General features: G+C 45.4%; 1 protein-coding gene across 2 annotated transcripts in view; it reads left to right on the top strand.

Moving 5' to 3' along the window:
• Positions 1-25,543, top strand: part of LOC124409663 (homeotic protein ultrabithorax-like) — a 96,711-nt gene that overhangs the window by 40,559 nt on the left and 30,609 nt on the right. Inside the window, exon 2 of one of the 2 annotated variants that reach the window (XM_046887470.1) lies at positions 15,598-15,651. The exons of the other annotated variant lie outside the window; for it this stretch is intronic. Coding sequence (XP_046743426.1) covers positions 15,598-15,651 — 54 coding nt within the window. The remainder of the gene's footprint in view (positions 1-15,597; positions 15,652-25,543) is intronic. 2 annotated transcript variants of the gene reach the window in all.

Consider the following 25,543-nt stretch of genomic DNA (forward strand, 5'->3'; position numbering starts at 1 on the left):
GATCTGCAGCAAGGTAAAGTGTTCATGGTGTATTCTGTGCGGATGGGGTGAAATGGCAGCGAGACATTGCAAGCTACATGGGTATCCAGTTGCGGGGGTGGCGAGGGGGCGGGCAGGAATACTGCAGGGGTGGAAAGAGTTAGAGCTATAGGGAATGGGGCCAACGACGAGCAAATAATCGAGTTTAATTGCAAAACCGTCGGCATGATTTAATTACACAGTACGGCACACAGTGCTGGCGTAATAATAAGTAAAACGACGGCAGAGAGAAGATAAATAGAAGGGAGAGAGAAATGACAGGGTGATAGGATTCGAAAAATTGGCAACCGGAAGTACAAGGACTTTTGACACAGGATAGCAGGTAAAAATTTCGCTCAAGCGTATGATATTAAAAAAAAAAGCCTGAAACTGAGTGGAAACCGAATCGATGAATCTAAAATTTTTCAAGACATTATCGCACATATCGATTCTTGAGAAATTTTTACAACCATGGATCAACAGCAAAGAGGTAAAATTATTCTCTCATACTTTTCGAAAGATATTCAACCACAGAAAACAAATTTCCTTCAAGAAAACGAAATGCACTTGTTTCTTTGAACACACGCACAGCTGCAGCAGTCAGGCAGGCATAGGTGCCTTCATATCTTCGGTCGGTTTGTAGGGCCGAGTTGGTTTATCTTTGAGCTTTTTGTCTGGCTGAAACGTCGGCGTGGCAACACGCGAGCGGTTAGTTCGCCCGAGCAGGGAGTCAGTCAGCAGCAGCGCAGCACTCGCACGAGAAGATCCGGTTTCGATATCGCTCGCTGGTTTAGCACGACACGCGAACCGTTTACCCCGCTTTTCGAGGGATTAAATTAAACAAAATTCAGTTATACAATTCGAAACGAACAGCTCGAGTAGCCGTCGAGCAAAGTAGGTACGTCCCACGCGAGCGCGGCTCTCCGGCTCTATAAAACACTTCAAGAAGCTATATAACCTGTGGCCGATCTGAACGAGCCAAAATGGAAATCGCACACGCATTCCGCGTACCGATCACCGCACGCGGGAATAAACAACGCCGATGAATCAGGACCGCTTGCAATAGAAGTTTGCGGGGTTTCCGCGCGCTACTTGAAAGCCGCGGCCAGCCGACGGCAGCGTCGCGACGGTCACTCGGTTCGTCGGGTTTGCGTTACAAAATTACTTTCGGTCTTCTCCCTCTCCCCCCCTCTCTAGATTCAACATTTAACCAGATTCAAGCTCATCTTAAGAAACTTTAAGCTCTCTCTCTCTCTTTGTCCTAATACGATCAGTCTCATTGCTTGATAGCTTTGGGTTCACTGCTGTAATATAATAAAAACTGTTCCATTCCTTTCTCTCTCTCTGTCTCTCCTCCCGTTTCGCATCGGGGGATGAACTTTCGGCGATACTTAATACTTCACGCGCCCCCGGAGCTCGACGCCGGGCGTCGCGACGGCCCTGTGGCGGTGTGACGCGGGACGCCCAGCCGCTCGCCCACGCCTGCACCTCGTAAACTTAAACCCTAATTAACCGGCGCTACTGTTCCCATGTATACCCGCGTTACGCTCGCATGTGGGTACGTGCAGCACACACGTTTGCTCTCTTCGCTATAAATACGCGTTAAGGTCCGCATGTAGGTACTTGTGTCTCCGCAAGCTCGGCTCAGGCAGCTCAGGCAGCTGTAGGTATGGCGATGGTGATATTCTCTAGCTGTTCCTTGCCCATCAAATAGCACTGTTTACTCCTCAACTCTTCGTTATTTACTCCCGTCAGCGTTGTTTCACCGTTTTCCTTGCCTCTTTTCTCATTCCCCATCCCGATCCCCATCCCCATCCCCATCCCCCGAATCCGCATCCGCCGGTAAACTAGTGGGAATTCGTCGAGTGAATGTTATACTGTTTGAGATTGCAGGATATATTCGTTTGCTCGGGATACTTATTACACGGTTTTGTTTATAAACCATTACGCCAAGTTTTACGCCCGACGCGCGGTGAAAAATGGATGAATCAGATCATACGGCGCGCACGCTAAGACGTAATTTGTTGTGTACTATTAACCGTCCATTCAATCTCATGACATTATAATTTCAACGCGGGCGAAAAACCTGCTCTAACCAAAACGTCGAGATATTTTTGTTGGGAAAAATTTCAATCTCGTAAAATCAATAAATCGTTATGAAATTCCTGATGTTCCATATAGTTTCGATAATATATAAAAGAGATGCGAATATTCGAAAATTCCGCACATAATTGAACAAAAATTACCATGTTGCGTTCATGTTTTCATTATGCAATCGATTATGCATGTAGTGGCGTAATTAGCACACATCATCTTGCTAATAACGATGGGCTGTTCATACTTATCGCCAGTCACGGTCAGTCTTATTTGCTCAGGGCGTATCGACGGCCTTCACGGACATACGTGTATCGTTCTCGTTAACCGGGTATAACCGGGTTTCTTACCTGTTATACCACGATGTATTCGTTTACGATCAATAAACTGAATTTATGAGGCGTCGGAGGGCCGGCTGATTCAAACTCTCGGACATTGGACTCGAGCACGGGATACAAGAAAAGGAAGAACAATTAATGGAGGGTGAAAAATCATTCTCCGAGAAACAAACAGACCGTGAAATAATAGCGATCATTATATCCGCGCGCGAAAATTAGTTCCTCGACTATTAAGTTTCATCGGATACTTTAACCGCGGCGCTTTAATCGCTGCAAAATCAGCATGCTTTTTCCGTTATTATTGTAAACAGCGTGAAGCGTGTGGAACAAAAATTGATTTACAAGTTTAATTCACATTGAATGACCAATAAACGTTTTAAATCGATATAGACCCAAAAAGCCTGAACAAGATCACTTTTCGCATAGAAGTATATCGGTATCAGAATAGGAATTCCGAGTCTATTGGCTTGATGCGATGATGCGATGTGGGCTTCACCACGTCATACTGTAATTTCTAATCTTAGACGGCTCCTCACGGCGATACAGAACACCACTATATTACACGTTATATCACGATCTGAAACTCATGAGAAATGCAGTTTAAATTTCGTCTATTATGATAACCGGGAACATTTTTTTAACAATTCTGGGGTGAAGGGGCTTATTTTTTCTGATTTGAATAACAGTGACAAATAGTTTAGGAATTTCCTGTACCTTTACCGTATGGTACATAATGTACTGTCTTGGTTTCAGGCTTCGAATATAATCACTTTCAAAACCTATAACGAAAACATCGTGCTACGTACATATAAATTTCGCGGAACAAAGTAGCCAACTCAAAAGCTCGCGTCTCTACACAATGATTTTAGAAAAGCACCAAATCGCTGTGAGTTTGAGAAACTCTTTAAAATCCAGTTGCACGTGATAGTTGAGAAGTAAAAAAAAAAAAAACTCTTCTAAAATTTCTAAAAGGGTGGCAGAACCGCGGGGGTGGTTTGGCCGACTCGCACGTGACTGGATTCGGTGGCGATGCAGGTGGGGGTTGGGGCAGGTGGATGTGTGCCACGAAGACACGTGTGCATGGGTGCATGGGTGTAGAAGCGACGAAAGGAGTAGGTAAGTCGCAGGTGTGGGTGGCGGGCGTGGAAGCAAAATGTGAGAGGACTTGGCTAGTCTCCTTGGAGCCAGCATGGCCGCCACTAGTGCACACAACGTCTCCTTGAAGGCGCGTCGATGCGGACCGCATCCGGAAAAATGCGGCCGGTTATTTGATTTCGTTATTGCGGAAGAAGGGTTTCCGTCGAAACCCGGAAATCGGTCATCCGACACTCGCGTAACGACGACGCCTCGGCGAAATTACGCGCTCACGAAGCGCCAGCTTCGTCGCGGTTTTTATAAACGTGCGTGGGCGTCGCGCACGCCGCGACATGGCGGAGAAAGTGTGCGCCGGACTGACTACAGGCTGCGCTAGCTGCGCTCGCTTCGTTCGCGAGACGCGCGCATCTTCCAAATTCCGACTAATATGGCGGGCTGCTGGTGGAGGAAACCGGTCGATGCGATGCCACGACGACCGAGAACCCGCTCCTCGTGGACCCGACGCGAGCCGTCGGGGTGGGGCAGCCCACCATATTCCAATATGGCCACCATAACACCGCGGTAAGCCAAACATGTGTTATTTAAACTGTTTTTCATACGTTTTTAATACCGTTTTTACATTAGTTTGTATTTACGGTTCGTCGAACGATGTGAGGGTAGTGCGTACGCCGTTTTGCCGATAATAATTCGCCCGGATATTCGAATACTTCGGGGAAATCAACCCCCTCTAATGCCGAGTGCGTCTCCGCCTGCAACTGCAGTTTTCATTAAAATAACGTGACTGTGTATATGCGGTGTATTTGTGCGTATATGTGAAAATTGATGAAACGAAGATTAATAATTTTCTCTCACATTGATCTGATCAGTTTCGATCAACTTTATGTTCATAAACTTCGGTACTTTAGAGTAATTGACGTTGCAGTGTTCAAAAATTATTATTATTATTATTTTTCTTCAGTGACTTCTGAAATTACAAAAATCCATTGAACTATGGCAGTCGTATGAAGAATTGGTTCAATTTATCACTCACTAATTCAGGTTTTACTTTTTTTGGACATCAGTGAACGCGTGGTGCTAGTATTATTTTCAATTTTGGATATCAAGAATACTGACTCTTGCACACTCGTTGAAATCAGTGGTTCTAATTTTTCGTCCACTTAACTACGTTTAAAAATCTCAGCGAGTTTTAATAATAGAAACATTGAACTGAAACATTTTTGAATTCAAATAAATAATGAATCAAGCGAGAAGACAAATTCCAAAACTGAAAATCCGCAGCTTAAAAAAAAAATAAAACGACTATTATCGTTTATTTTGTATTCAATGGCGTAAGCAAAAATGACATTTTAAATTTCGAATATCCAGATAGTTGATCTTACTCGCGTCAATAATTCATTTATTTAAACCAAGAGTAACAGAGATCGTGCTTTGAATAACTTGATAGGTATAATCCAGGGTTGAGAAACGTGTTTCGAATATTGACGAAGTGCGTTTCGGATAACATGTTTCTTCCTTTGCTGCAGCAACAAAGTGCATTCGTTTAATTTATTCGAAGCGGCGCTGCACGTACGAGGCGCAAGCGGAGCCCTCAGAAAGCTCGTTGCAAGCACTTGTTCGTTATTTTTAATTATCTCGCGGGGTCTGCACTTTTAATTGAACGACAAGATTTATGGGATTGAGTTTGGCCGAGTGCAGTTGCCATATGCAATTTCGAGTAGCTGATCACCGCACTGAATATAATCCACGCTGCGTTATATACGAATAGTCCGAAAACCTATCCGTCCATTTTCGATATTCCATCGAGTTTGAACCCTGCAGTAACCACGAAGCGTGAACTGCATTCTAAATACTGATCGCCTGTCTAGTTCCTATAATAAAATCAGTTATACACACAGTGCATAATTATTGTGCAGCAATCCGTGAGCATGAGGATCATTTTTGCATAATTTCAAGATTCATGCAGGGAAGGGAAGGAAGAGGAAAGGAAAAATAAAAACTGACCATTTCTGTATGTTTATGTATTTTGTAAATTCATTGCCGACGATATAATTAGACGTTGCTGCACCGGCACATCGCTCGATTAAACCATTGTTGATTCTGCATGATCATTCACTTATAAAGCGCCTGTGCAACGGCTAGCTAGTCTACCGATGGCGTGACTTGAACCGATCAATTTAGTTCTGAGAAAATAATTAGGTACTCGAATCGTCTAACCATCACTTTTAACAATCCGCATTTAATTAGCGAATCGTTACTCATATATACCTATATATGTACATATGCTATGTAAAATACACGTTTCTCATGAATAAAGCGCATCGTTTAGTGTCGATTCTTGACGGTTGATCAAATTAAAAACGCTTGAGAAACGCGAGTAAAAAAAGAGAATAAACGTATGTATATAAACGGTACATTCTTCTGCGACTTTACACAGGCCCTAATTGATATAATTAAAACATAAACCATATCGCGAGAAAGTTATCGCTGGCTGTAACGCTATCGTAATAATACACTTACAGAGTGTTTTTTTTTTTTCGTCTCATTTCATTTCTGTATAATAATCGCGTTGAAATTTAATATCATTATTCCACCATTTCTGTGACTGAATATTTTGCTGCGTACAATACAATTAATATATACGTATAATACCAACGACGTTGATAAATTTAATATTTGTTTCACGCAATTAGTACACGAATTTAATCAATCGAACATGCCTTTCGATAAACAGTAAAAAAATTGTGTAGGTATTTAAATAGTATGTAATGTAAAATATAAATAATATTAATAATAATAATAATAAATGAAGTACGTAACGCGGATTTCTGTCGCCTGTTGCATTATATTTCGGCTGATGCCTACACGCAGTGTATAATGTCGTGAAAATAATTACTGTATCATGCCTACGTTGGCCATTTGGCGGCCGACGGAAGGTTGCAGAAGGCAGCTGATGACCGGCCGCGCCGTCGCGCATGCGTTTTCTGAACTCCCCTTTAGCACAGAGAGCTTTTCGCTAACTTTGAAACGCGATCAAAGTTCACCGTAGATAAAGATAACCTCGGTTAGTGACATGCGTACGTTCGTAATTACGATAGGAGGAGTCGCAACTGCGGAGCTGCAGCTGCATTGCGAGTAAAACGCGTGGCCGTAAACAAAGCTGCGATTTGTATGTCGCGTTTTATCAAATCGTTGCAGTTTGCGAATTTTTAAACGTCTGATACGGTTGATCTGATAAAACGCTATCAGTATCACACCTGGACTTTGAAATATATATTTTACCACGGAATTCTGTATAGCATATATATGTATATACATATATATATATATATATATATATATATGATAAAGACTTGAATGAATGAGAGAGAAGCAGAGAGCGGAAAGAAATGGAGTGTTTATTTCGGGAGCCGAATGCACTCGACGAGGCTGCTTACCTGATGCCAGATTTATTGGCGTTGAGTGTAAACTCTTATCCGAGCGGCGACTTTGAAATCATTTTTAACGCGTGTATATGTAGCTATGCCATCTCTGGATATCTCTGTTACAAAGACACATGATCGAACGGTGACGCGTGTTTGTTTGTCGAGCATTAACTATAGGCTTCGCGCTGTTGCGGCGGTGCGGACGAGAAAGGATTGAAGAACAAAAAATTATTCACAACTCGTTAATCCAGCTTGAAATATCAATCTCCAAAATACACTCAGATGCAAAAACCTTGCGCTTAATATATCAAAATGAAAACTGGCGACAAAAATTTACTTTGTAGTTTAATAATCATGGAAATGACAATGCGCGACGAATAAGTACAAGCAATAATACTTGTGCCGATAAAAAATATTAAAATCAAAAATCCTTACTGCCGGATTTGTAAATTTTACGCAAAAATAAGATATGAAGAATTAGGGACAAAATGAACAATTGTACTTCGGAGCGAGCAAATGTAAAATTTCGCTGCCATCGGAACTTTAAAAAAGTCGGATTTCTCGGTTGGCCAATGAATGATTTTTCCTATCGAACGCTTTGGTATTCAGGTTTCATGTTCTTTACGACGAGCGAGTAATTACTGAAAATGATTGGATATACGTGATCACGTACGTACAAGACGTAAGATTCGCGCGGAATTTCAATGCTTTATTCGCTATGTCGAAGTTAAATTTGTACTCGATATTCTCTTTCGTGTAGCACAAGTTGAAAAAATTTCATTTTACCATCTGAGATCCAGCTAGCAAAATTCGCCTCTATACATTTGCTTATGTGTTTCTTAGATTTGTGCGTCTGCCTGCATACGTCGGTCGAACTAATGGGCTGTAACACGGAAAATTGATTGCCCTGTTATATGTAGAGGTAGTCTAAATATAGTTGTACAAAGACGGTTTATAGATAGAGCTAGTCGAGGCATGATGCGTACATGAAACAAAAGTAATCAAATTTCATTTATTGTTCAATGTATTTTTCGAAAAAACTTCGCCAAGTACAACTCACTACGAATTTTTAACTTCGTCCCTAATTCTTTGTTTTTCCTGTTGATTTCTTATTTGTGCAAAAAAGTTACTTTTTTTTGTAGACAGTGATTTATTGTTTTAGAACAAAATACTGGCTATTCTAAGATGATTTTGTCGCAGCATCCGATTTATTCGGAGACGATATAGATTGTCAATTGAAATTTAACCGATTGCATAAGCATAAACCTTTTAAATTAAACCGATTTGACTTGGTTTAATAATTATTACAAATTTGTATATTTTTACTTACAATTAGTTACGATTATGAAACACATGAACATCATTGCATCCATTAAATTATACAAATTGAATAGTCTAAAAATTTTAGTAGGACAGTCACTTAAATAATTTGTGCTAAGATTCGTATTACCAATTTCGCTTGTTCGAAGCTTTTTGTGCATTGTACCCCGGAAGATCAGTTACAATTAGGACGATACACTTTACTAGTTCGACATTTTCTTTTCGCTTCATGTACTCGATATTTCCATCGATCGAGTCTATTTGCATTTTTAAGCTATCCAAGTTTCCTTAATCATTGAAATATTGATCATGGAAGCTCGGTATTAACATCAAATTAAGATTTTAATTAACGTTGCTTCAAAGTTGCTATTACAATAATCTTGTAGAAAGATCCGACTTCAGATTCCGAAACTCGTGAAATTTCTAATCTTACTAAATGATATTATAAAGCTACTTTTGACGCACCATAAAGTTGTATGAAGAATTCCGTGGACAGATTATACGATGATGGTCCAAGGAGCCACTTGCTTGAACCATCACCAACGATTCTGAAATGATTTCCTGTTAATTTCTAATCTTAATTAATCGCTTGAATTCCACTGATCATTAAGTGATTCCTAAACGTTAAAAGATGTTTGTTATCTCTGATTTTCAAGTGTCTCTCCTTGTTGAAGTACAGCTTAAATTCCAGTGGTTCTCAAGTGACTCCCAACTAATTCCCCAAGAAAATAACCTCTTGATGATGGTATTTAATCCTGCGACTGGTTATGCCAAATTTGAAAAAAAAGTTTCACCTGAGATGGGTTAGGACTGAATAAATATCATTTGAAAACTATACTGACATGAGATTTTTAAACCCGCGTTCGAAATAAAATTTTTAAATGTCACAGTGAATCGTAAAAGGGAAGAATAATATGCAAGAAATGCCCGCGTACGTTCCGTTCGCGCATTGCGTGCACTACGCGGATGATTAACGGTCAAAAGACCAATAAATCACTGATTACCTCTGTCTCAGACTGTACGAAACAGCGATTAGAATCCTTAGCGTGCTGTTTCAGTCTCCCCCACTCTTTATCGATGAACGATCGTCAATTATAATCAGGTTATGATTTCATATGGTAGTTAGTCACGACAGCGTGTATACACACGAGTTCTACGCGAGTATTTTAATTATATATGTACATAAAGCAGAGAATTAATATTTCTATGCGATGATCAGTATCGCGTATCCGCCACATACACCTTCGCCTATCACTAAAGTCAATCTAGCTTAAGAAGAGCTGTGATCTAGAGGAAGTCGGTGGTGTCGGCAAAGCAGAAACACAACCAGCGTCCACACCTACATATACCTACACAAGAGAAGAAATCCTTCGTCAGCCAGTCTTGTTCGTCTTTATTCACACGGCCAAGGATCACGGAGAATCAATTGCGGTCCGCAGGATCCAGGCAGAGTTTGTCATAAATCTGTGCCTAATTGAAAGACGGCTAGCGGAGCTGAGCACGAGGGGCGAAAAAACTAGCTGCGGTTCTACGCCAAGGCGACGAGCCGACATCCTGCAGGGCTCTATGTAGGGCAGTGAAACTCGCTTTGGATCTTGTTAGAAGAACGAATGGTACCGGGACTCGAGGGGTGGCGGAGAGGGGCGAGAGATACGGACGAGGTGGATGTAAGGGGGCAACGCCGAGAGGCGAAGAACCAAGGAGAAGATAGGCATTGAGAGATAAGGGACGCGCTGCGCTATCTCTTCTACGAGGAGTCTGATGGGGAGGCGCGGCTCGAGGGTGGCCGCTGACTGGATCTCGAAATCAATTTAGGGAACCATTCACGGAAAATTGGATCGAGCCAAACTCCTAGTCTTCCCTTGGAAGGTTATAAATTTACCAGATTTAGGCACACCTCTTACCTACTGTATGTGCGTGCGTATCTGTACTGTTTTAAATCCATTACTATTAACGGGTGCACTTCGCGTGTAATCGCGGATTAACTTACTCACCGTCAAAATCCCCAGCCTTCGCGAATTTCCGCAGCTCGAACCGCTCGGATACACGTATAAAACCCTTCGAAATAATAACGTCTTTGTTACGTGTGTGTATATGTACTACATATAACGAGAATAAGCCAAAATCCTCGCGGAAATAACGATACTTGATAGTTTTAACACAACGTATTCTGGCCATTTTCTACCTCAGAAATTCTTTTCGAATCGATAATTATCTGCAAGATTTCATCGTGATACGAAGAACAAGATCACAAAACTCGCAATAATTATAAACGGTGAATAAAACTCTCTGCAATAGCTCTATAAATACATATATAGCTACTTCATACATATACCTAGTTGGAACATCAAGAGACTTCGTTATTTTATTCACTAGACTAAAGAGCTTTCGGGGCATAAAATGTCAGGGACTTTTGTAACATGCCAACGGTTTTGGATACCTCGTTAAACTTTCGCACCCTGCGCCACTCGTCGAGCCACCAATCAGGATAATTCCATCTCGATTCACTTTGCAGGGCTTGATTTCATTACACGTAGATCATATGTCTTTCGAGGTCAAACGAATAGGGCATTTTTCTTCTGACCTTCGCTCGTTCGTTGTATAATTGATATATTCGATTCTCTTATTTTCGTTCCGCACAAGCGATAAAAGTGACGGGAGGTTGTGCAGCGGGAGCATCAAAGTCGTCTCGGTCGCACAAGTGTGAAGGAGTTGATGACAGATAAAATATAACGCGCAAGAAACATTAATTGTATTTTTCTTGCTCGGAGTTTTATAAAGAGGGGGAGGGGGGGGGGGGGGGTAACGCACAGAGACGTTGGTGCAGCGTGGTTGTCTCGTTAATTTTCTAACAACTTACCAAAGGTTCGACCTGCACCAGCCAGAGACTACACTTTATGTTATTTGGAGAAGAGGAAGAGAGAAAGAGAAAGAGAGAGAGAGAGAGAGAGAGAGAGGCGAGAGAATGCGGGGCTGAAAAGTACCGTGGATAACGAGGTGACGAGAAGACAGACGGGGTCATCCGAATACATCGTATGTAACTCGGCGAGGCCGAAAAACGGCCAAGGATAACGCCCACGATACCTCTCGAGCCGCACGTTCGTCTCTGACCTGGAGCTGTGCAGCGTCATGCGGTGCAGACGCGGCAAGAACATCTTCTTCGATGGAACATTGCGTGGTGCCGGTGGAGAAGTGCATCTCGCACACCACTAATCGTCACGGTTGTTTCGTTTATATAACGTGCAAAATGTGAATGAACGATCTCGTCGCGGAATATAAATTGCTCGCGAACAATGTCCTTCTCTCGGTAAGGGAAGAAGAGAAAAGAGGAAAGAAGAAGAAGAAGAAGAAGAAGAATAAGGAGGAACAGCCTGCAGGCACTGCTCTCTTCGGGCAGCATCCCGAAGACGTACCCGTTTCGTTGTACGTACACGGGGCGAACGCAGAGTCGCGGGGCCCGCGGGCCCATCGGGCATTGAGTTGTAAAAGCGGTCGTTCGGTCTCGCCGGCAGGCAACGAGGCGGCACACGGTTGCCTTATGTAAAGGCACCAGCACCAGCACCAGCACCAGCACCAGCACCAGCAGTAGCATGCCACTTGACGAGTGGACGTTGTACCGGCGTTCCTCTTCAGCGTCGGTCTCTCCTTCCCTCGACGTTGCTCCGCGTCTTCATCTTCTGCAGGTCACCCTCGAGGCAGAAACGCGTTCGTTTCTTCCTCGCCGGGGTTCCGGTGTTTGGAAGACGATCACGTCGCCTCGTTTGATCGCGAAATTACATACCGACGAATTATTCTCAGGGATGAAAACGTGGAATTCGTCGCGAGGATCACGACTCCGAGGCATAACTCGCTGGAGCGTGTAATCTATCTGGACCAGGTTCAAGGAGAGCGAAACGTTGGTTCGACTCGACGAGGAGGTGGAGGAGGAGGAGGAGGAGGAGGACAAGGGGAGCCGGCCAGAGGGCCGAGGGACGCGATGACGAGCGTGAACCGGTTATATGGGCGAGGCCCTTTACTTATTCGTCTTCTTGTTCCTCGCTTCGTTTTCGTTGGTAGATAGAGAGCGGGGGAGAAAGGAGGAGGAAGGAGATCGGCAGGACGACGGCGGGAGACGAGGAGGTGAAGAAAAAGCCTCTCTTAGAGGTATCGGCGGCGGCGGGGCGCGGGCGGGAAGGTATACCAAGTATGGTGGCAAAGAGGACGACGACGGTGGGACGAATCGGCGGGGCCGAAGGGGGCCGAAGGGGGCCGGAGACGGGATGAGGAATTCTCGTTGGCTTCGCTTCGATGTCTTTATACGCGGCCCTTGTACGCCCTGGGACATATATCTGTCTGCGCGGAGCGAGGCGCGCCGCCAAAAAATCAGATCGAGTGTAAAAATCGCATAAACTCGTCCTGCTGCTGCCGTTCCTGCTGCCGCTGCCGCTGCCGCAGCGGACTCCCTGCGACGAGGGCCTGCCGCTCCGTAACGCGGCAACGGCAACGACAACGGCAACGGCAACAGCCGGTTGAGCTCCACCTCGTGTGCCGAGGCCGATCACCTCTCATATTTTCTCTTATTCTACATGTCTGCCCCGACCCAAGAGTTATACGCGGGTTGCCGCGCTTATGAAGGATCCCCGCTCTCTTTATCGGCGCATATTCGAGAGGGCCCTGCCCTCCCGCCGCCCTCCGGTATAATATGCGCATCCTCTCGTATCGCGCTTAACGAAACCCATTCGGCTCGCGGCGAGCACCTTCGCATATTACGATTTCGTCATGGAGGGTCATACCCAGTATTATTATTATTATCATTATTATTTTTTTCACGCGGTTTCTCATTTTTCGATATCTCTGATCGTGGACGTCAACCCAATTCTCTCCCTCCCGTTTTGCAATGTCTTTATAACACACACGCACAGTCACAGGTAGGCACGTGTACCTAGATAAGATTTTTTTCCCTCGAGTTGGCAAGAACGTACTAATTAAACCGTACAAACGGTATGATAGTCGGTAATCGATTCGCACCCGAGTATACGCGGATAAATCATGAAGTCCAGCCGCACCACGCCGCGCCGCGCGGCGAGCCGCGAGTAAAGTAGCCGGGAATAATTCACGGATGAGATCTTGGCGAACACCTCTAACCAATCTGATCGAGCCGGTGTAATAGTTATTGCCCGAGTGGCCGCCGTAGGTGTCTACCTACACGGATACCTAGTCGTATGCCTTTTACATACACCGCAACAATAATCGCGCAGAGCTTTGGTACCGCGCGTTTGCTTGATTCGCGATCGAGATCTGCGGCCTGCCTCGGAGTCTCGCTAGGTGTAGATACGCGTCTCGAAATCGAACAACGGTCAGGTTCTGCATCTCTCTCTCTCTCTCTTTCTCTCTCTCTTGAAAGAGAGATAGAGACCATGAAGGTGGTAAAGGTTTCAAAAGTGTAGCGACTGCGAGGCGAAGCAGAGACACGGACAATTATCCATTCGAGCTTTATACTCCGCGCTGATTCTTTTGACTTGACTCGGCTTTTGCCTGCTTGCTGCACTTCGTCCTGGTATTACGCCTCCCGCTATAACATACACGGCCGAACCGAAGAGCCCGGTGTACCAGTCCTGCAGTGGTTGCAGTGGTTGCAATGCACCTCCTAACGAGCCCGCTTTGTTTTGCAGTGCATGCATGCCCATGCTCCGTCTGCCCAACGGACGGTACTCGCTTCCACGTCCGCTATACAGGGTGTCTCGGTGCCGAACCTGCAGGTCGACAAACTTTCGAATTGTGAAAACCCCTGTCAACGCCACAAATTTCAATGAGAAATTCGAAAGTTTGAAACATTCGTTTATTGTCTATCAATATACCGATTGTGCACCTATGTATACTAGTACCTATGAGTGAATAAATTGTAACCGATTGACTAGATAAATTGCGTTGAACATTTAAATTCATTTTTTTGATGAGTCAAATTTTAACCTGAAAAAATTTTTTACCTTACACACTCGAACAGAGTGACTTTCGTTACGATTTTTACGACATCTGATCTGGAACATAATATTCTTACCGCATACATATCGGAAAACCCCGATATACAAATAGCAAAGCGATATTTGATTATTGCCCGGAAGACACCGGGTATAGGAGAAACGAAGTGAGGAAGGGTATCTCCTCCGGAGCGACCGGTTCCATACAAGGCTTTCGAAGGTTTCTTCTTCTTACACTAAGACTCGAAGACAAGCATCAGCTGCACCGTTTTCTCGCTAATGAGATGGAATTGAACGTGGCCTAAGATTTTTCTAGACTCTCTTTCGTAGCTGACAAGTTCTCGCTGTATAGAGCAGGTTGTGTGTAGGGGTGCGGGGATGCGCGGCACGGTGCGGCACGGCGCGGCGCGGCGGTTCGTTCTTATTTCGTTCTCCGCTAGTTCGTCGCGCGCGCGGCGCATTCTAACCGATCTGGAAAGAGTTTCTCGTTCGCGATCCGGCGAGCCGCTCCGCAGCGGCGTTCTTTGATACCAAATCGTTTAATTGTGTCCCATTAGCTCGCCGGTAAGGTATAATGTGTGTAGGAAGACTGGACTCTTCTGCCCTTCCATTCCGCACCCCTTCCACCGTCTCACCACCACCTCGCCATTTCACTTCTGCGCCCCCGTCTTCGTCCACCGGTTACATACTCGTCCTGCATGGGAAACGCGAGTCGAATGGACACGCGGACGTATAATGCGACGGTCATCACGCTCGTTGCAAAATACTACCCGTAATTTATAATAATTACCTACGCTGATCGCAAGACCCGTCGCGAACGTTTTTCCCCCGCATTTTAAGGCGCGCGCATGACAAGCAGCGGTGCTTAAAAATGAACGGCGAAACCGTCGTTTCAGCTGCTCCACCATCCCTTGCATTCGTTTCACCCCCTTCTCCTCTCTTCGCTGCATCATCCGTACGTGACGTAATGGCCACGTGACGCCAACGCGACGCCGACTATCGGGAGCAATGGCCGACCACTTCGAGAGCCAATGGCTGCCACTTTTTCCACGAAAGTTCTTATACGATTATTGCTCGAAACATGAACGAGGATTTGAGTCGGGTGTTCGAAGCCGGTTGGCAGATTTTGTCCCTCTTGAACTGGTCCCGTCACGTTTTTGGTATTCAGAACCGAGTCTGACGGTATTGGATTTATGGAAATCGATAAACGGAATTCAGAAGTGCTGATTCACCTCATTAGCCATCCTGACTCGTTCGAATGCCACTTCGGATGTTGTAATATTATCTCGACAAACGCACGAGGTTTCACCCCGAGTATGTCGAAGCTATTGATGTTTTTCTTTCGTGTTTCAGGTAAGCAGAATATCTCGGATGTAAGATGTTATATGGAAACGTGGTTCAACCTCGGTAAGTTAGTGTAGTTATTCCACAATACGTTCTCGTTAAAAGAGTCCATCATTTCTTCATCCATCGACATTCATCTGGTAAAGGTGCGTTACAGTCTAAAATGAAAAAAATTATCCAACAAAATCGGTATCAAATATCCCACATCCTAAATTTTTTCAAACACCCTTTCTTCCTCCGGAACCTACAACGATGACACCCCCAAGCGTAAGCATTCCGGATGGATCGTGGCTCTGAAAATCCTGGGTAAAAGCAGCTGCTGCACACCGTGTACCGTGAAATGTAAATCGGCGAGGGTATATCGTTGGCGAAGATACAGCGCATTTATAAGCCGCAGAACCGATGGCAGGAGACAGCGTGGTGTACCTTATACCCACCATCCTGACCGGTAGCAAACTCATTACGAAGGAATACCTTCCTCCTTATACCAAAGGCTAGAAGAGGCGACGCGAGGTGAAGTCGAGCACGCGAGGGTTACGGAGATGGTGGAAGCGTCGCCTCGTTCCCGGTCTGCACACGGAGGACTTCCTCCCTCTAGTCGAAGGCAGCAACGAGCCTCGGCCTGACAGCCGCGGCTAGTGAGGATTTACGGCTGAGGCATTCGAACTCGAGGAGCCGCGGAGCGAAGCGCATGGTTTCATCGCATCGAGTGGGGCCAATGAGATTACGGGCCTTAGGCGCCTGAGTCTGAGTCCAGGGCTCTTGGCCTAGCCGAGGAGCCTAGCGTATCAAGATGGCCATGCAGGACGTGGTTCCCCGGTAGTCGTGCTCCCCGATCCGGGGAGTGAGTTCCGCGACGTCCCTCTTCGGGACTCGAGAAACGCGGCCGACGTCATCAGCGGCTGTTGAATGGTTCGTTTAGCTCTGCTGCAAACTATTCGGCGGAATGTCCGCGCGGAAAAACTGTGAATTTATAGCAAAAAGACTGTGGACCTCATCCAAGCGCAGAAAGATGAGTCGCGAATTTAACGCCCCATTAAGACGGCGTGCAATGGGTTATATCTGGCGTTTAATCTCCACCAATTGCAGCATCACTTAGCGTACCTACCCACCTACCTAACCCAGACCTGTCAGCGAGCAGATTCGAGTGACAGATATCGCCGATGTTAACGCAATTTGCGAAGACGTTACCGTCTGTACTTCGTATTTCGTTAAAAATTGCAAGTTGCGAAATGTCTGAGGTTTCGTTTAATCCTCAATATTTTTCTACCTCTTTTTCATTTCCCCCGTGAAACGTGCGTGCGCGCGGTAATCGAAGCTTTCGAATTATCAACCGGTACCGACGAATCGCTGCGGTATAATATATGTATAATACGAAAATCGAATCGACCCTGGATCCCGAAGAGCTGACTGGTCGTTATAAATCTCGAGTATTTTTCTTTTTGTTTCAATTGTATTTTACTTCTCTCTTCCCTCTCTCTCTCTTTCTTCATCTTGAATATAAAATAAAAGGCACTGAATAACGTTGTAATAAAGTCGTAGTTATATTTTACCTCGCGTACATGGAGCCGAGCCGGTCGATTAATACCTGTTTTATATACGCGGGACGATTATATAGAGACGTCCGTACGGACTTATATCGTGTTGCTCTGCCTGCATAAGTAATAATAACAACGGGAACAACAATAACCAACAACACCAAAAACAACAACAATTATAACAATAATCACAACAACATTGAAACCAGCAACCTTACCGATGTAAATAACAATGATAATAATTCGGTTGAAAAACGCCGGAACATCCTTCGATGATTATCAGCTCGTAAATCCTGGTATAAAGATATCGCGAGTAAATTGCCGGACGATCCAGTCCGTTCCACCAACACTCGGGGGTTTTGTCGACCGTTTCGACCCCCTCCCTCCCCCGCCCCCCTTTCTCTTCTCTCCCAACTCCTTTTGCAGGCATTCGCGACTCCCCGAAATGCATATATGTACACACGCATATAGTATATATATGTTACTTACACACACCTAACGGCTCAGAGCTCACCTGCAGTATCGGTGTAGCTGTTCACTGTATCATATATATTATATATACGTATGTATATAAAGGCGGAATATGGACGGGGCGGTAACAGACCAATCACGTGCCGGCTACTAATTTGCTGCTCTCAAACAGCTGCCGTTCTGCCGCCTATGGGTTCCCGCAGGTTCCCGCAGGTTCCCGCAGATTCGCTCGATGCTGCTTACAGGCGCTGCTGTGCACCCGATTCTTCGCCCGACCCGATCGACCGGCTCACGCTGAGATGCCCGATCGTCCTCCCTTGGTCCTCTCATCCTCTTGTTCTGCCTCCTTCAGCTCTCTTCCACTTCTTGCCCTTCCTCCTCATTCGGCTTCAGTCGCCGTACCCTTGGCCTTCCTCCGCCTGTATTCCTCGATGCGGACAAAACATTTCTTAATTGGGTTTCGTCCGGAGACGAGGAACCGACCGTTTTCTCTCTCTCTCTCTCAAGAGAAAGAGAGAGGTTTGCTGGTTCTCTTCTCCTTTCATTCGCTTGTTTATATAATTTATATGTATTTATCCGTTCGTTTCTTCACTTACTTATCCTTGCTCTCCGCTTGCTGCAAGCCCGAAACTGTATCGCCACTTCTTCCGCTCACGTGGTTATTCCTTTTTACTTCGGCTATAACCGAGCCGCCTCGGTAACAAATTCGCGTGGTTTTACTCGCGTATGAACAACTCACCAATTCTCTGCTTGATCCGACTGCACGCGCACTATTTAGCGGCCACTGGCCTCTCTCGTGGTTATACATAGTGCAGCATCGCATCGATGCATGCCAGAAGCCTTCATCTTCTTCTCAATGCGCTCACTGTTGTATCTGACATTACACGCACGCCTGTAATGGCTCTTTTTGCAAGACTGGCCATTAGAGAAAAAAAAAAGGTAATCGAAAAAGAAAGAAAAAACGCCAGCTGCGTTGCGGTGCTCTCAATCTCTTCTCTTTCTCCGCACTTTATATTATATAGACTTCTCGATGGAGTTCCATTTGCAGCGAATGATCTCTTCAAACGTGACGGATCTTTCTCACAAATCTTCACTCGATGATCAAGAAGTACGCTAGCTTGATTACGAACTAGCCGATGTATGTAAAAAGTATGAAATTCCGTTGATTAATGCATCGAGTGCAGCAGTGAAGTAGGCGGCATGAAATGAGTTCACGGCAGAATGTTTATACAGACCTCGAAGCTGGAACAACGATGCTCGCATACACGAACAAAACGAGTCGGTAAATATATATATATATATAAAACGCGTTGCAAGTTGGTTATAGAAGCACGCCGTCGTCGAGTTGCCGCAACGTCGTTAAGTCGGTCTTTATACCGAGCAATCTATAAAGCATAGGGATACAAGCGGATACCGTAGAAAAATCGGAAATAATAAGATCAGCCTTTGTCGCTGCGGCGGCCCCGTATTTCGCTATCGTCGACAGCAGCGGTGCAGCAGCAGCAGCAGCAACAGCAGCAGCAGCAGCGGTGCAGTCGAGTTGCAGTTCGCAAGCAGCTCGGCTATATCTGACAGAGACGGAGAGAAGAAGGAAAAGGGAGAAAAGAGCAGGGCGTTTGAGTAATGGCGGCGCGGTCGCGGTGCAGCGAGACGTAATGAAATCCAGCTTGCACTGACCGAGGTGTTTTGCTCCAATCCTTGCAGCGCAAACAGCCCTGACCACCCTCAGCCACCCCTGACCCCCAGTGACCCGCACTGACCATTCCCAACCCGGACGACAAGGTCACCCTTTGCGGATTTCTCCTCGCCTAGTCGAGCCTCCGGACGCGTTTTCTGCTTTCCATTATGCACCCTGCCGCGTTTCTTTTTTTTTTTTTTTTTTCTTGTTTGTTTTTTTTATTTCGTTTTTCACACCGCACGTTCGCCGCCCGATTTTTTTTTTACACCTCCGCTTTTCCTCGCGCCACCTCAATTCATTGTTTACCAACTTTCACCGAATTTAGACGCCCGTGCGCTCGCTCGCTCCCCCCTGCAGTTGCCGGGGACAAAAAGTGGAGAGTGGCAAAAAAGGGAGGAAGGAAAAATCATAAAGGGGACGAAATTTATGGGGGCTGCTTGTATACACACCTCGAGTCCTGGACCGACTTCGGTGACTCTACGCTTCGCTCTCTTATTTGCGGAAGACCGACGGGAAATCTTTTGAGAAGTAGATTGCAGACCCTTGAAACGCGTTGCAATTTGTCAATGGCAGGAAACAGAAAAATTAAAGAATAAAGAAATTGATAAAATCCCGGATGAGAATTGATTAAAATCCATTAGTTCTTCGCTCGGGAACGTTAATCGAGAGTGAATTAAGGATCGAGGTTCGAAATCAAGGCTTTTAGGTTATCGGAATATAGGTCGAAGGAGCCTAGACGTGCTAAAGATAAGAAGAGAAAAAAAAAATCCTCGAATAAAATGAATAAAACATGAAACTCTTACGTAGCAATCTGAAAACGGCCATGTATTGAAGCTGACAACCATCTTCTTGCCAATTCTTTTCAAAGGCCGTATAAGCGTAAAACATTTCAAATATCCCTCTTGAATGTAAATTCGGAGTACACGAGCATTTGAAAAACTTGCAGATGTCCCGAAAACGAACGATCGTATCGTTTCTCACGGTAGAGCTTCATCCAGTTTTCTTTACCATGAAGGGAGTCTCTGTTTCTTAACTCTCCGACACCCAGAGGGAAGCAAACATGAGCGAAAACCAGACGAGTACGAAGTCTCGAGTTGAAAAACGATAAAATAAGACGCATCGAAGGCTCGTTGGCAGCGTTTTTCGGACGCATGATTTATAACGATCACAGTCTGACTCAGCGGTCCGGAAAAACAGGCACCGATAAATCGCGCGTACGGATCTTGGTTGACCAATAAAAGTATGGCTCGCGAGGATGAGGGTTAAAAAGGTGAAATAAAAAACAAAAAAACAAACTATGGCGTGGCTTTTCGTTTTTTCTCTTTCAAGCTGGGATAGTAATTAAAGTTGGAATTGGACAGGGTCGGTGCAAGTACGACGCGTCGCAGGCGACAGCAAAGGGAGAAAGGGAGAAAGGGAAGGCTATACGGCACCCTCAGGGTGACGGTCTGAGCTATTGCCCAATAAAATGACGCGGGCAGTCGTGGTCGAAATGGCGTTTCGATTGATACTATTATTGTTATGGGTGACCTGGGACGCCCAGGGGTGGCCAGGGAAGATAGCGACACGCGGGTCGCACCTAAGGGATATAAAAGGGCGACCCAAGCAGCGCGCGGGAAGCGAAACAGACGAGTAGAGGTCGAATTCCCGGATTCTGCAGAGTAGTCCCGAAAAAAAATTTGATACCGCTAGTGCACAGCTGCGTAAGCCCACCCGCGTAAAGGAAAGAAAAGCGGCTCGTATGTCAGGAGAAATAAAGTTTTCCTGCTTGTATAAGGTTTCCTGAACCCCGAAGGACGAGGATAGACGAAGCTCTGCAAGGGCTTTCGAGAAGCGTGCGAGTTTACTTGAAATATTGCCAATTTGTAGAATGCCGAGTTATACAGGCTTGATTGCGCCGGGGGCCCAAAAACAATCAATTTACTCGCTGCGGCACGCAGCCGGTGATGGTATGCAAATCAATTCGGCAGTTTCCAATGATTTACAAGAGTGCGTTGTTCAATTTGTTTAAGTGTATCCCGATTCCATCTCCGCGTGGTTAAATAAGCTCGAGCTTGCAGGAAGAGAAGAGAGCGCAGGGCGCAAACCACCCCCTTTATAAACTTCGGCCACCATTCAGGCCGAATGTTTGACGAAGAACTCTCCAAAATGCCCGACAGCTCATATCTTTCTCCCAAAAAATCCATCGGCTGACTAGCTATATGTGGAGCGTACAACACGCGGGGCGCCTTTATGCGAGAAGGCAAAATTTAAATATAACTAAAAGGTCTTGTGGCACAATCCAGGAATAGCGTTTGCCTTCTGGCAGTTGATTTGCCTTGCATGAAGCTTACGGCGGCGGTTCCGAGCCGTATGGAGAAGAAGAAGAGAAGAAGAGACGAAGAAACGAAGACGAAGACGAAGAAGAAGAAGAAAGAAGAGGCGTTCCTCGGTGTATACATACGTAGCGCCGGAGAGTCCCGCGAAATGCTTCGGGGTAAACCTAGGCGTCGCGACGCCGTCGTCCCTCTTCTATTCTTTATCTTTTTGCGCTCCAACGTCCTCCTAGAACGCAACCCCCTAAGACCCCGACCCTCCGCCCTCATTCCACCCGTATCACCAACGGTATGCAACACTGTGTGTTTTATGCAAATGTAATCAGATTGTTTGCGATTTTCTCTGCTACCGCCGTTCTTCCAACCAACCTACATATACTCCGGGTCCGGATATACTGCATAACCCCCCTCCCCCCCCCCCCTCCCCCCAGCGCCCTTTCGAGTTTACGAAACAAACACCGACTATATTGACACATGCGGGTCATTTCGATTCCTGTTTTTCTCTTACCAAACTTCACAGTCGCTCTAACGAAATTACAAGTCATAGATTTTCTCCTTCTTTTATTTGAGTGAAGTTTCTTCTACACTTCAATTTCACAATTTCTAACATTTCCGTGTACCAAAATTTTAACCGATATCAATATAGTCACAAAGAGTAACGTGATATTAAGAAACTTATGGTTTCGTCAAAAATATATTCGATTGAGTAAATCAGTCACTTTTTATTTCTTCAGTACCTCTGTAATCTTAAATTCTTACTTGTTGTACAGATTCGATTTTACAAAGAATGAAAAAGAAAGGTGATTAATGAGATAAAATTTTTCTCCAAAGATCGTCACAAACGTTCAACCTAGCGGAAGTATAACATATTCAACACCATTTAACCGCGATAATTGCAACCCCTTTATAATGTCCGGTATTTTGTAGCCCCATAGAACAGAGAACATTTTACAAAAATTAGTCTCGAACAAGCAAAAATTCATCCCGCTATTTACAGTATAACAAATAAATATTATAATCATGTTTGGAATTTGCCGATCGCGTAGATAACAGGATACCTAATATTTTGATCATGTTCCTGCAGCGTGCACTGAGCTGCAGTCACGGAGCGGTGATGACCGGTTGGACAAGCGGCGAAGCACATAATGAGGGATAATTTGAGCCACAGTACTCGACTTGTATACATATATCACCTACACGTTGCATCGTAACTGGTAAATACCGGCTACCGTTTCATCCGCGAGAGAGATACGAGATGAAGTAAAGTACATAATACAGAGATCGAACCAGTTCCGCACCCCTAAGCTGAAAGGGGCATGCACCCGACTGAGCGAGAGAGAGAGAGAGAGAGATAAAGAGTAGAGGAGTGCAGACCGACTGCATGCACCTCGTTCTCTGTCCTCCACTACACTTAAGCCGGCACCCCGAGCATGCAGCAGCGCTGTTCATACCGTAAGCATAAAGGTGTGTGTATGCATACCCTGCATATCTCTCGGCACATACGTGCTCCCATCCCTCCGCCCCTTGCGGATGTACAGATATAGATGTAGACAACGGGGGCGGTGGGGGCGGGAGCGTTGGTGCATGCTCTGCCGTGATGGCAGTAACTCCGGAATCCTGGGGGCTTAAGCGCGCGCGGCGAGGATCAACGGGAAACTTCCCGTCGAAGCTTAAAGGCTTCGCGGTCGCTCGGTCTCCCGCCTCCACCCCCGTCCGCGTCTCTCCACCCCCCCGTTGCCCTCCACCCGGCGAGGCCGCCAAAAGTACTTTGCGAAAGGTTAACGAGCACCCGCGATCTCGGACCGAGCACCGATCTTCCGCGTCCGCACGGCTCTTGTCATTTTTCCAAATTTAAGGGGAGAGGGTCAGACTTCGACCGGGCCGACTGATTAAAAAATAAAATCGTTATACGAACGAAGATTGCGATTTGAAATTCGGCAGATTCGGAAGACCCTGTACCTGTTCTGTTTTCTATGCCGCTATTCCGCTCTGCAATTTTTTCTACACGTTGTTGCGAGGTAGCCGCTAAGGGAGACAAAGAGCCGCGAGAATGCGGGGCAATTTATTAATCCTTAACGGCAACAAATCACGGTTCATTAGAGGGACCCATTATTACGAGGCGATTGTACCGTCGCGTAGAGAGGATACTTCCTAGCAATTTGTCAGCCCCTTTGCTATATCCGCATCCCTGTGCTGCGGCCAAAGTGTATATCCGTCTCCTTCTCACTCGCGTGAATACCTATAACTATAGGTATATATAATAATAATACCGACCCCTGGAAATCGCCGTTGGGTATGTGTGAGATACACACTTGCAGTGCTGCCGCGTAAAGAGCGATAGGATGTATCTAATAAAGACATTAATATCAGCCACAAGTGTATCTAGATAAATTCCCGAGGTGAATTCTACCGCGGCGGAAAGTTGCGAACTTTGCCTTGAGGCGGCTAAGGGAGGAGGGGGGGATTAGACTTGGATGGAAAGGGAAAGAGGAGGAAAGGACGGGAACGAATGGTGGTCACGTATGCGAATAGATTATACGATCACGATTTCACGACTTGAAAACCCGGTGGCAGCACTATAACATCGCACGAACGATCTTTGTTGCTTTGCTGCTTTCGTTTATACCGAACGCCGACTCGCTGTTAGTATGAAAAACCACAGTAATAATAATCATCCCAGCGACATTAAGAGAAACAAGTATATTCAAAAAGATGGTAATTTTAAGCGATCCATCAAGAGGTTGAAAAGAGAAAAGAATAAAAAGAAAAAAAACACCCGCAGAGCGAGAGAGAAAAATCATCGCGTCACAAATACCTGTACGCGTATAATATTTATGTAAAGTATATATGTATAACATATATATGCATTTAATAAGATATCGTGTATGTTATCTGTTCTTTAGAGTAGCCCGATGACAGGTCATACTTTTTATAGCTTCATTATCGCGTAGATACCTCGGTAAATAATCGTTATGGATTCCTTGTCGTCAAGGTCCTTGAAAATGGTTACTCGGTGTTCTGAACAACAGAGAAAAAGAAAGAAAGATAGAAGGACGATGACGCAGTCGATAATTAACCCGAGATGGTAATCGGAGTTATAAATCAATGGCGTTACAATGTTTTCGCTTTTGTGGTTACTCATTTTTTTTTTTTTTTTTTTTCTTTATTTACCTCCTAATAAACCATAATTCAGGTATAATTATACATCTACCGACCGTAAATTTTTTTTTTTTCCTGCAACCTTTTAACGCCCACCGAGTAGGTACCAACGCACAAGTGCAGAAACGCGACTCTTTCATCTCTCGTTCTCAGAATAATGGCGTCCTTAGCAGCTAGGGCGTTTTGTCCGCCCGTGGGCGAGGCTCCTGTAATGGGAACGACAGATGCTGAGCGGACGCCATATTCCGGGGAAAGAATCCATTGGGACTTGGGATTGACTATCGGGGTCGCGCCCCAGACCTTCCGAGCCCAACCTGCAACCCTCCGATCCCGGAACGAAGGCTGTGCTTCACAGACGGATGGACGGGTAGGTAGATCGGGTTACCAACCTTCCAACACAAGCACGGATCACCGCCCCCATCCGCAACAATTTCCCTGATTAGCTTCACTGGCTTACAATTCGCCAATTTACCCAAAAACCCGTAAAGCATCGCCTGCCATAGGACCGCAGTCCCACATGCACAATATCGCACGCACGTGTCTCTCTACACACGGCGAAACGAGGAGGGATGAGGGCGCGAGTGAGACAGAGAGATAGTAGAGAAGGAAGGTATACGGTTAGCCGCCATATGCGAGGCACATCTCTCACCTCTCTGGACCCAAAACCGAACTAATCTATTTTTGGAACATTAATAATCCGCCCGTTCGTTTGCATCGAATTTCTCCGCAACCCCCCGCGCGCTCGGTCATCACGATTTTCGACAATTATAATAATTAGATATTATTACGTGTGT

Source organism: Diprion similis, chromosome 1 (genome assembly GCF_021155765.1).
Source record: "Diprion similis isolate iyDipSimi1 chromosome 1, iyDipSimi1.1, whole genome shotgun sequence".
Classification (NCBI taxonomy): Eukaryota; Metazoa; Arthropoda; class Insecta; order Hymenoptera; family Diprionidae; genus Diprion; species Diprion similis.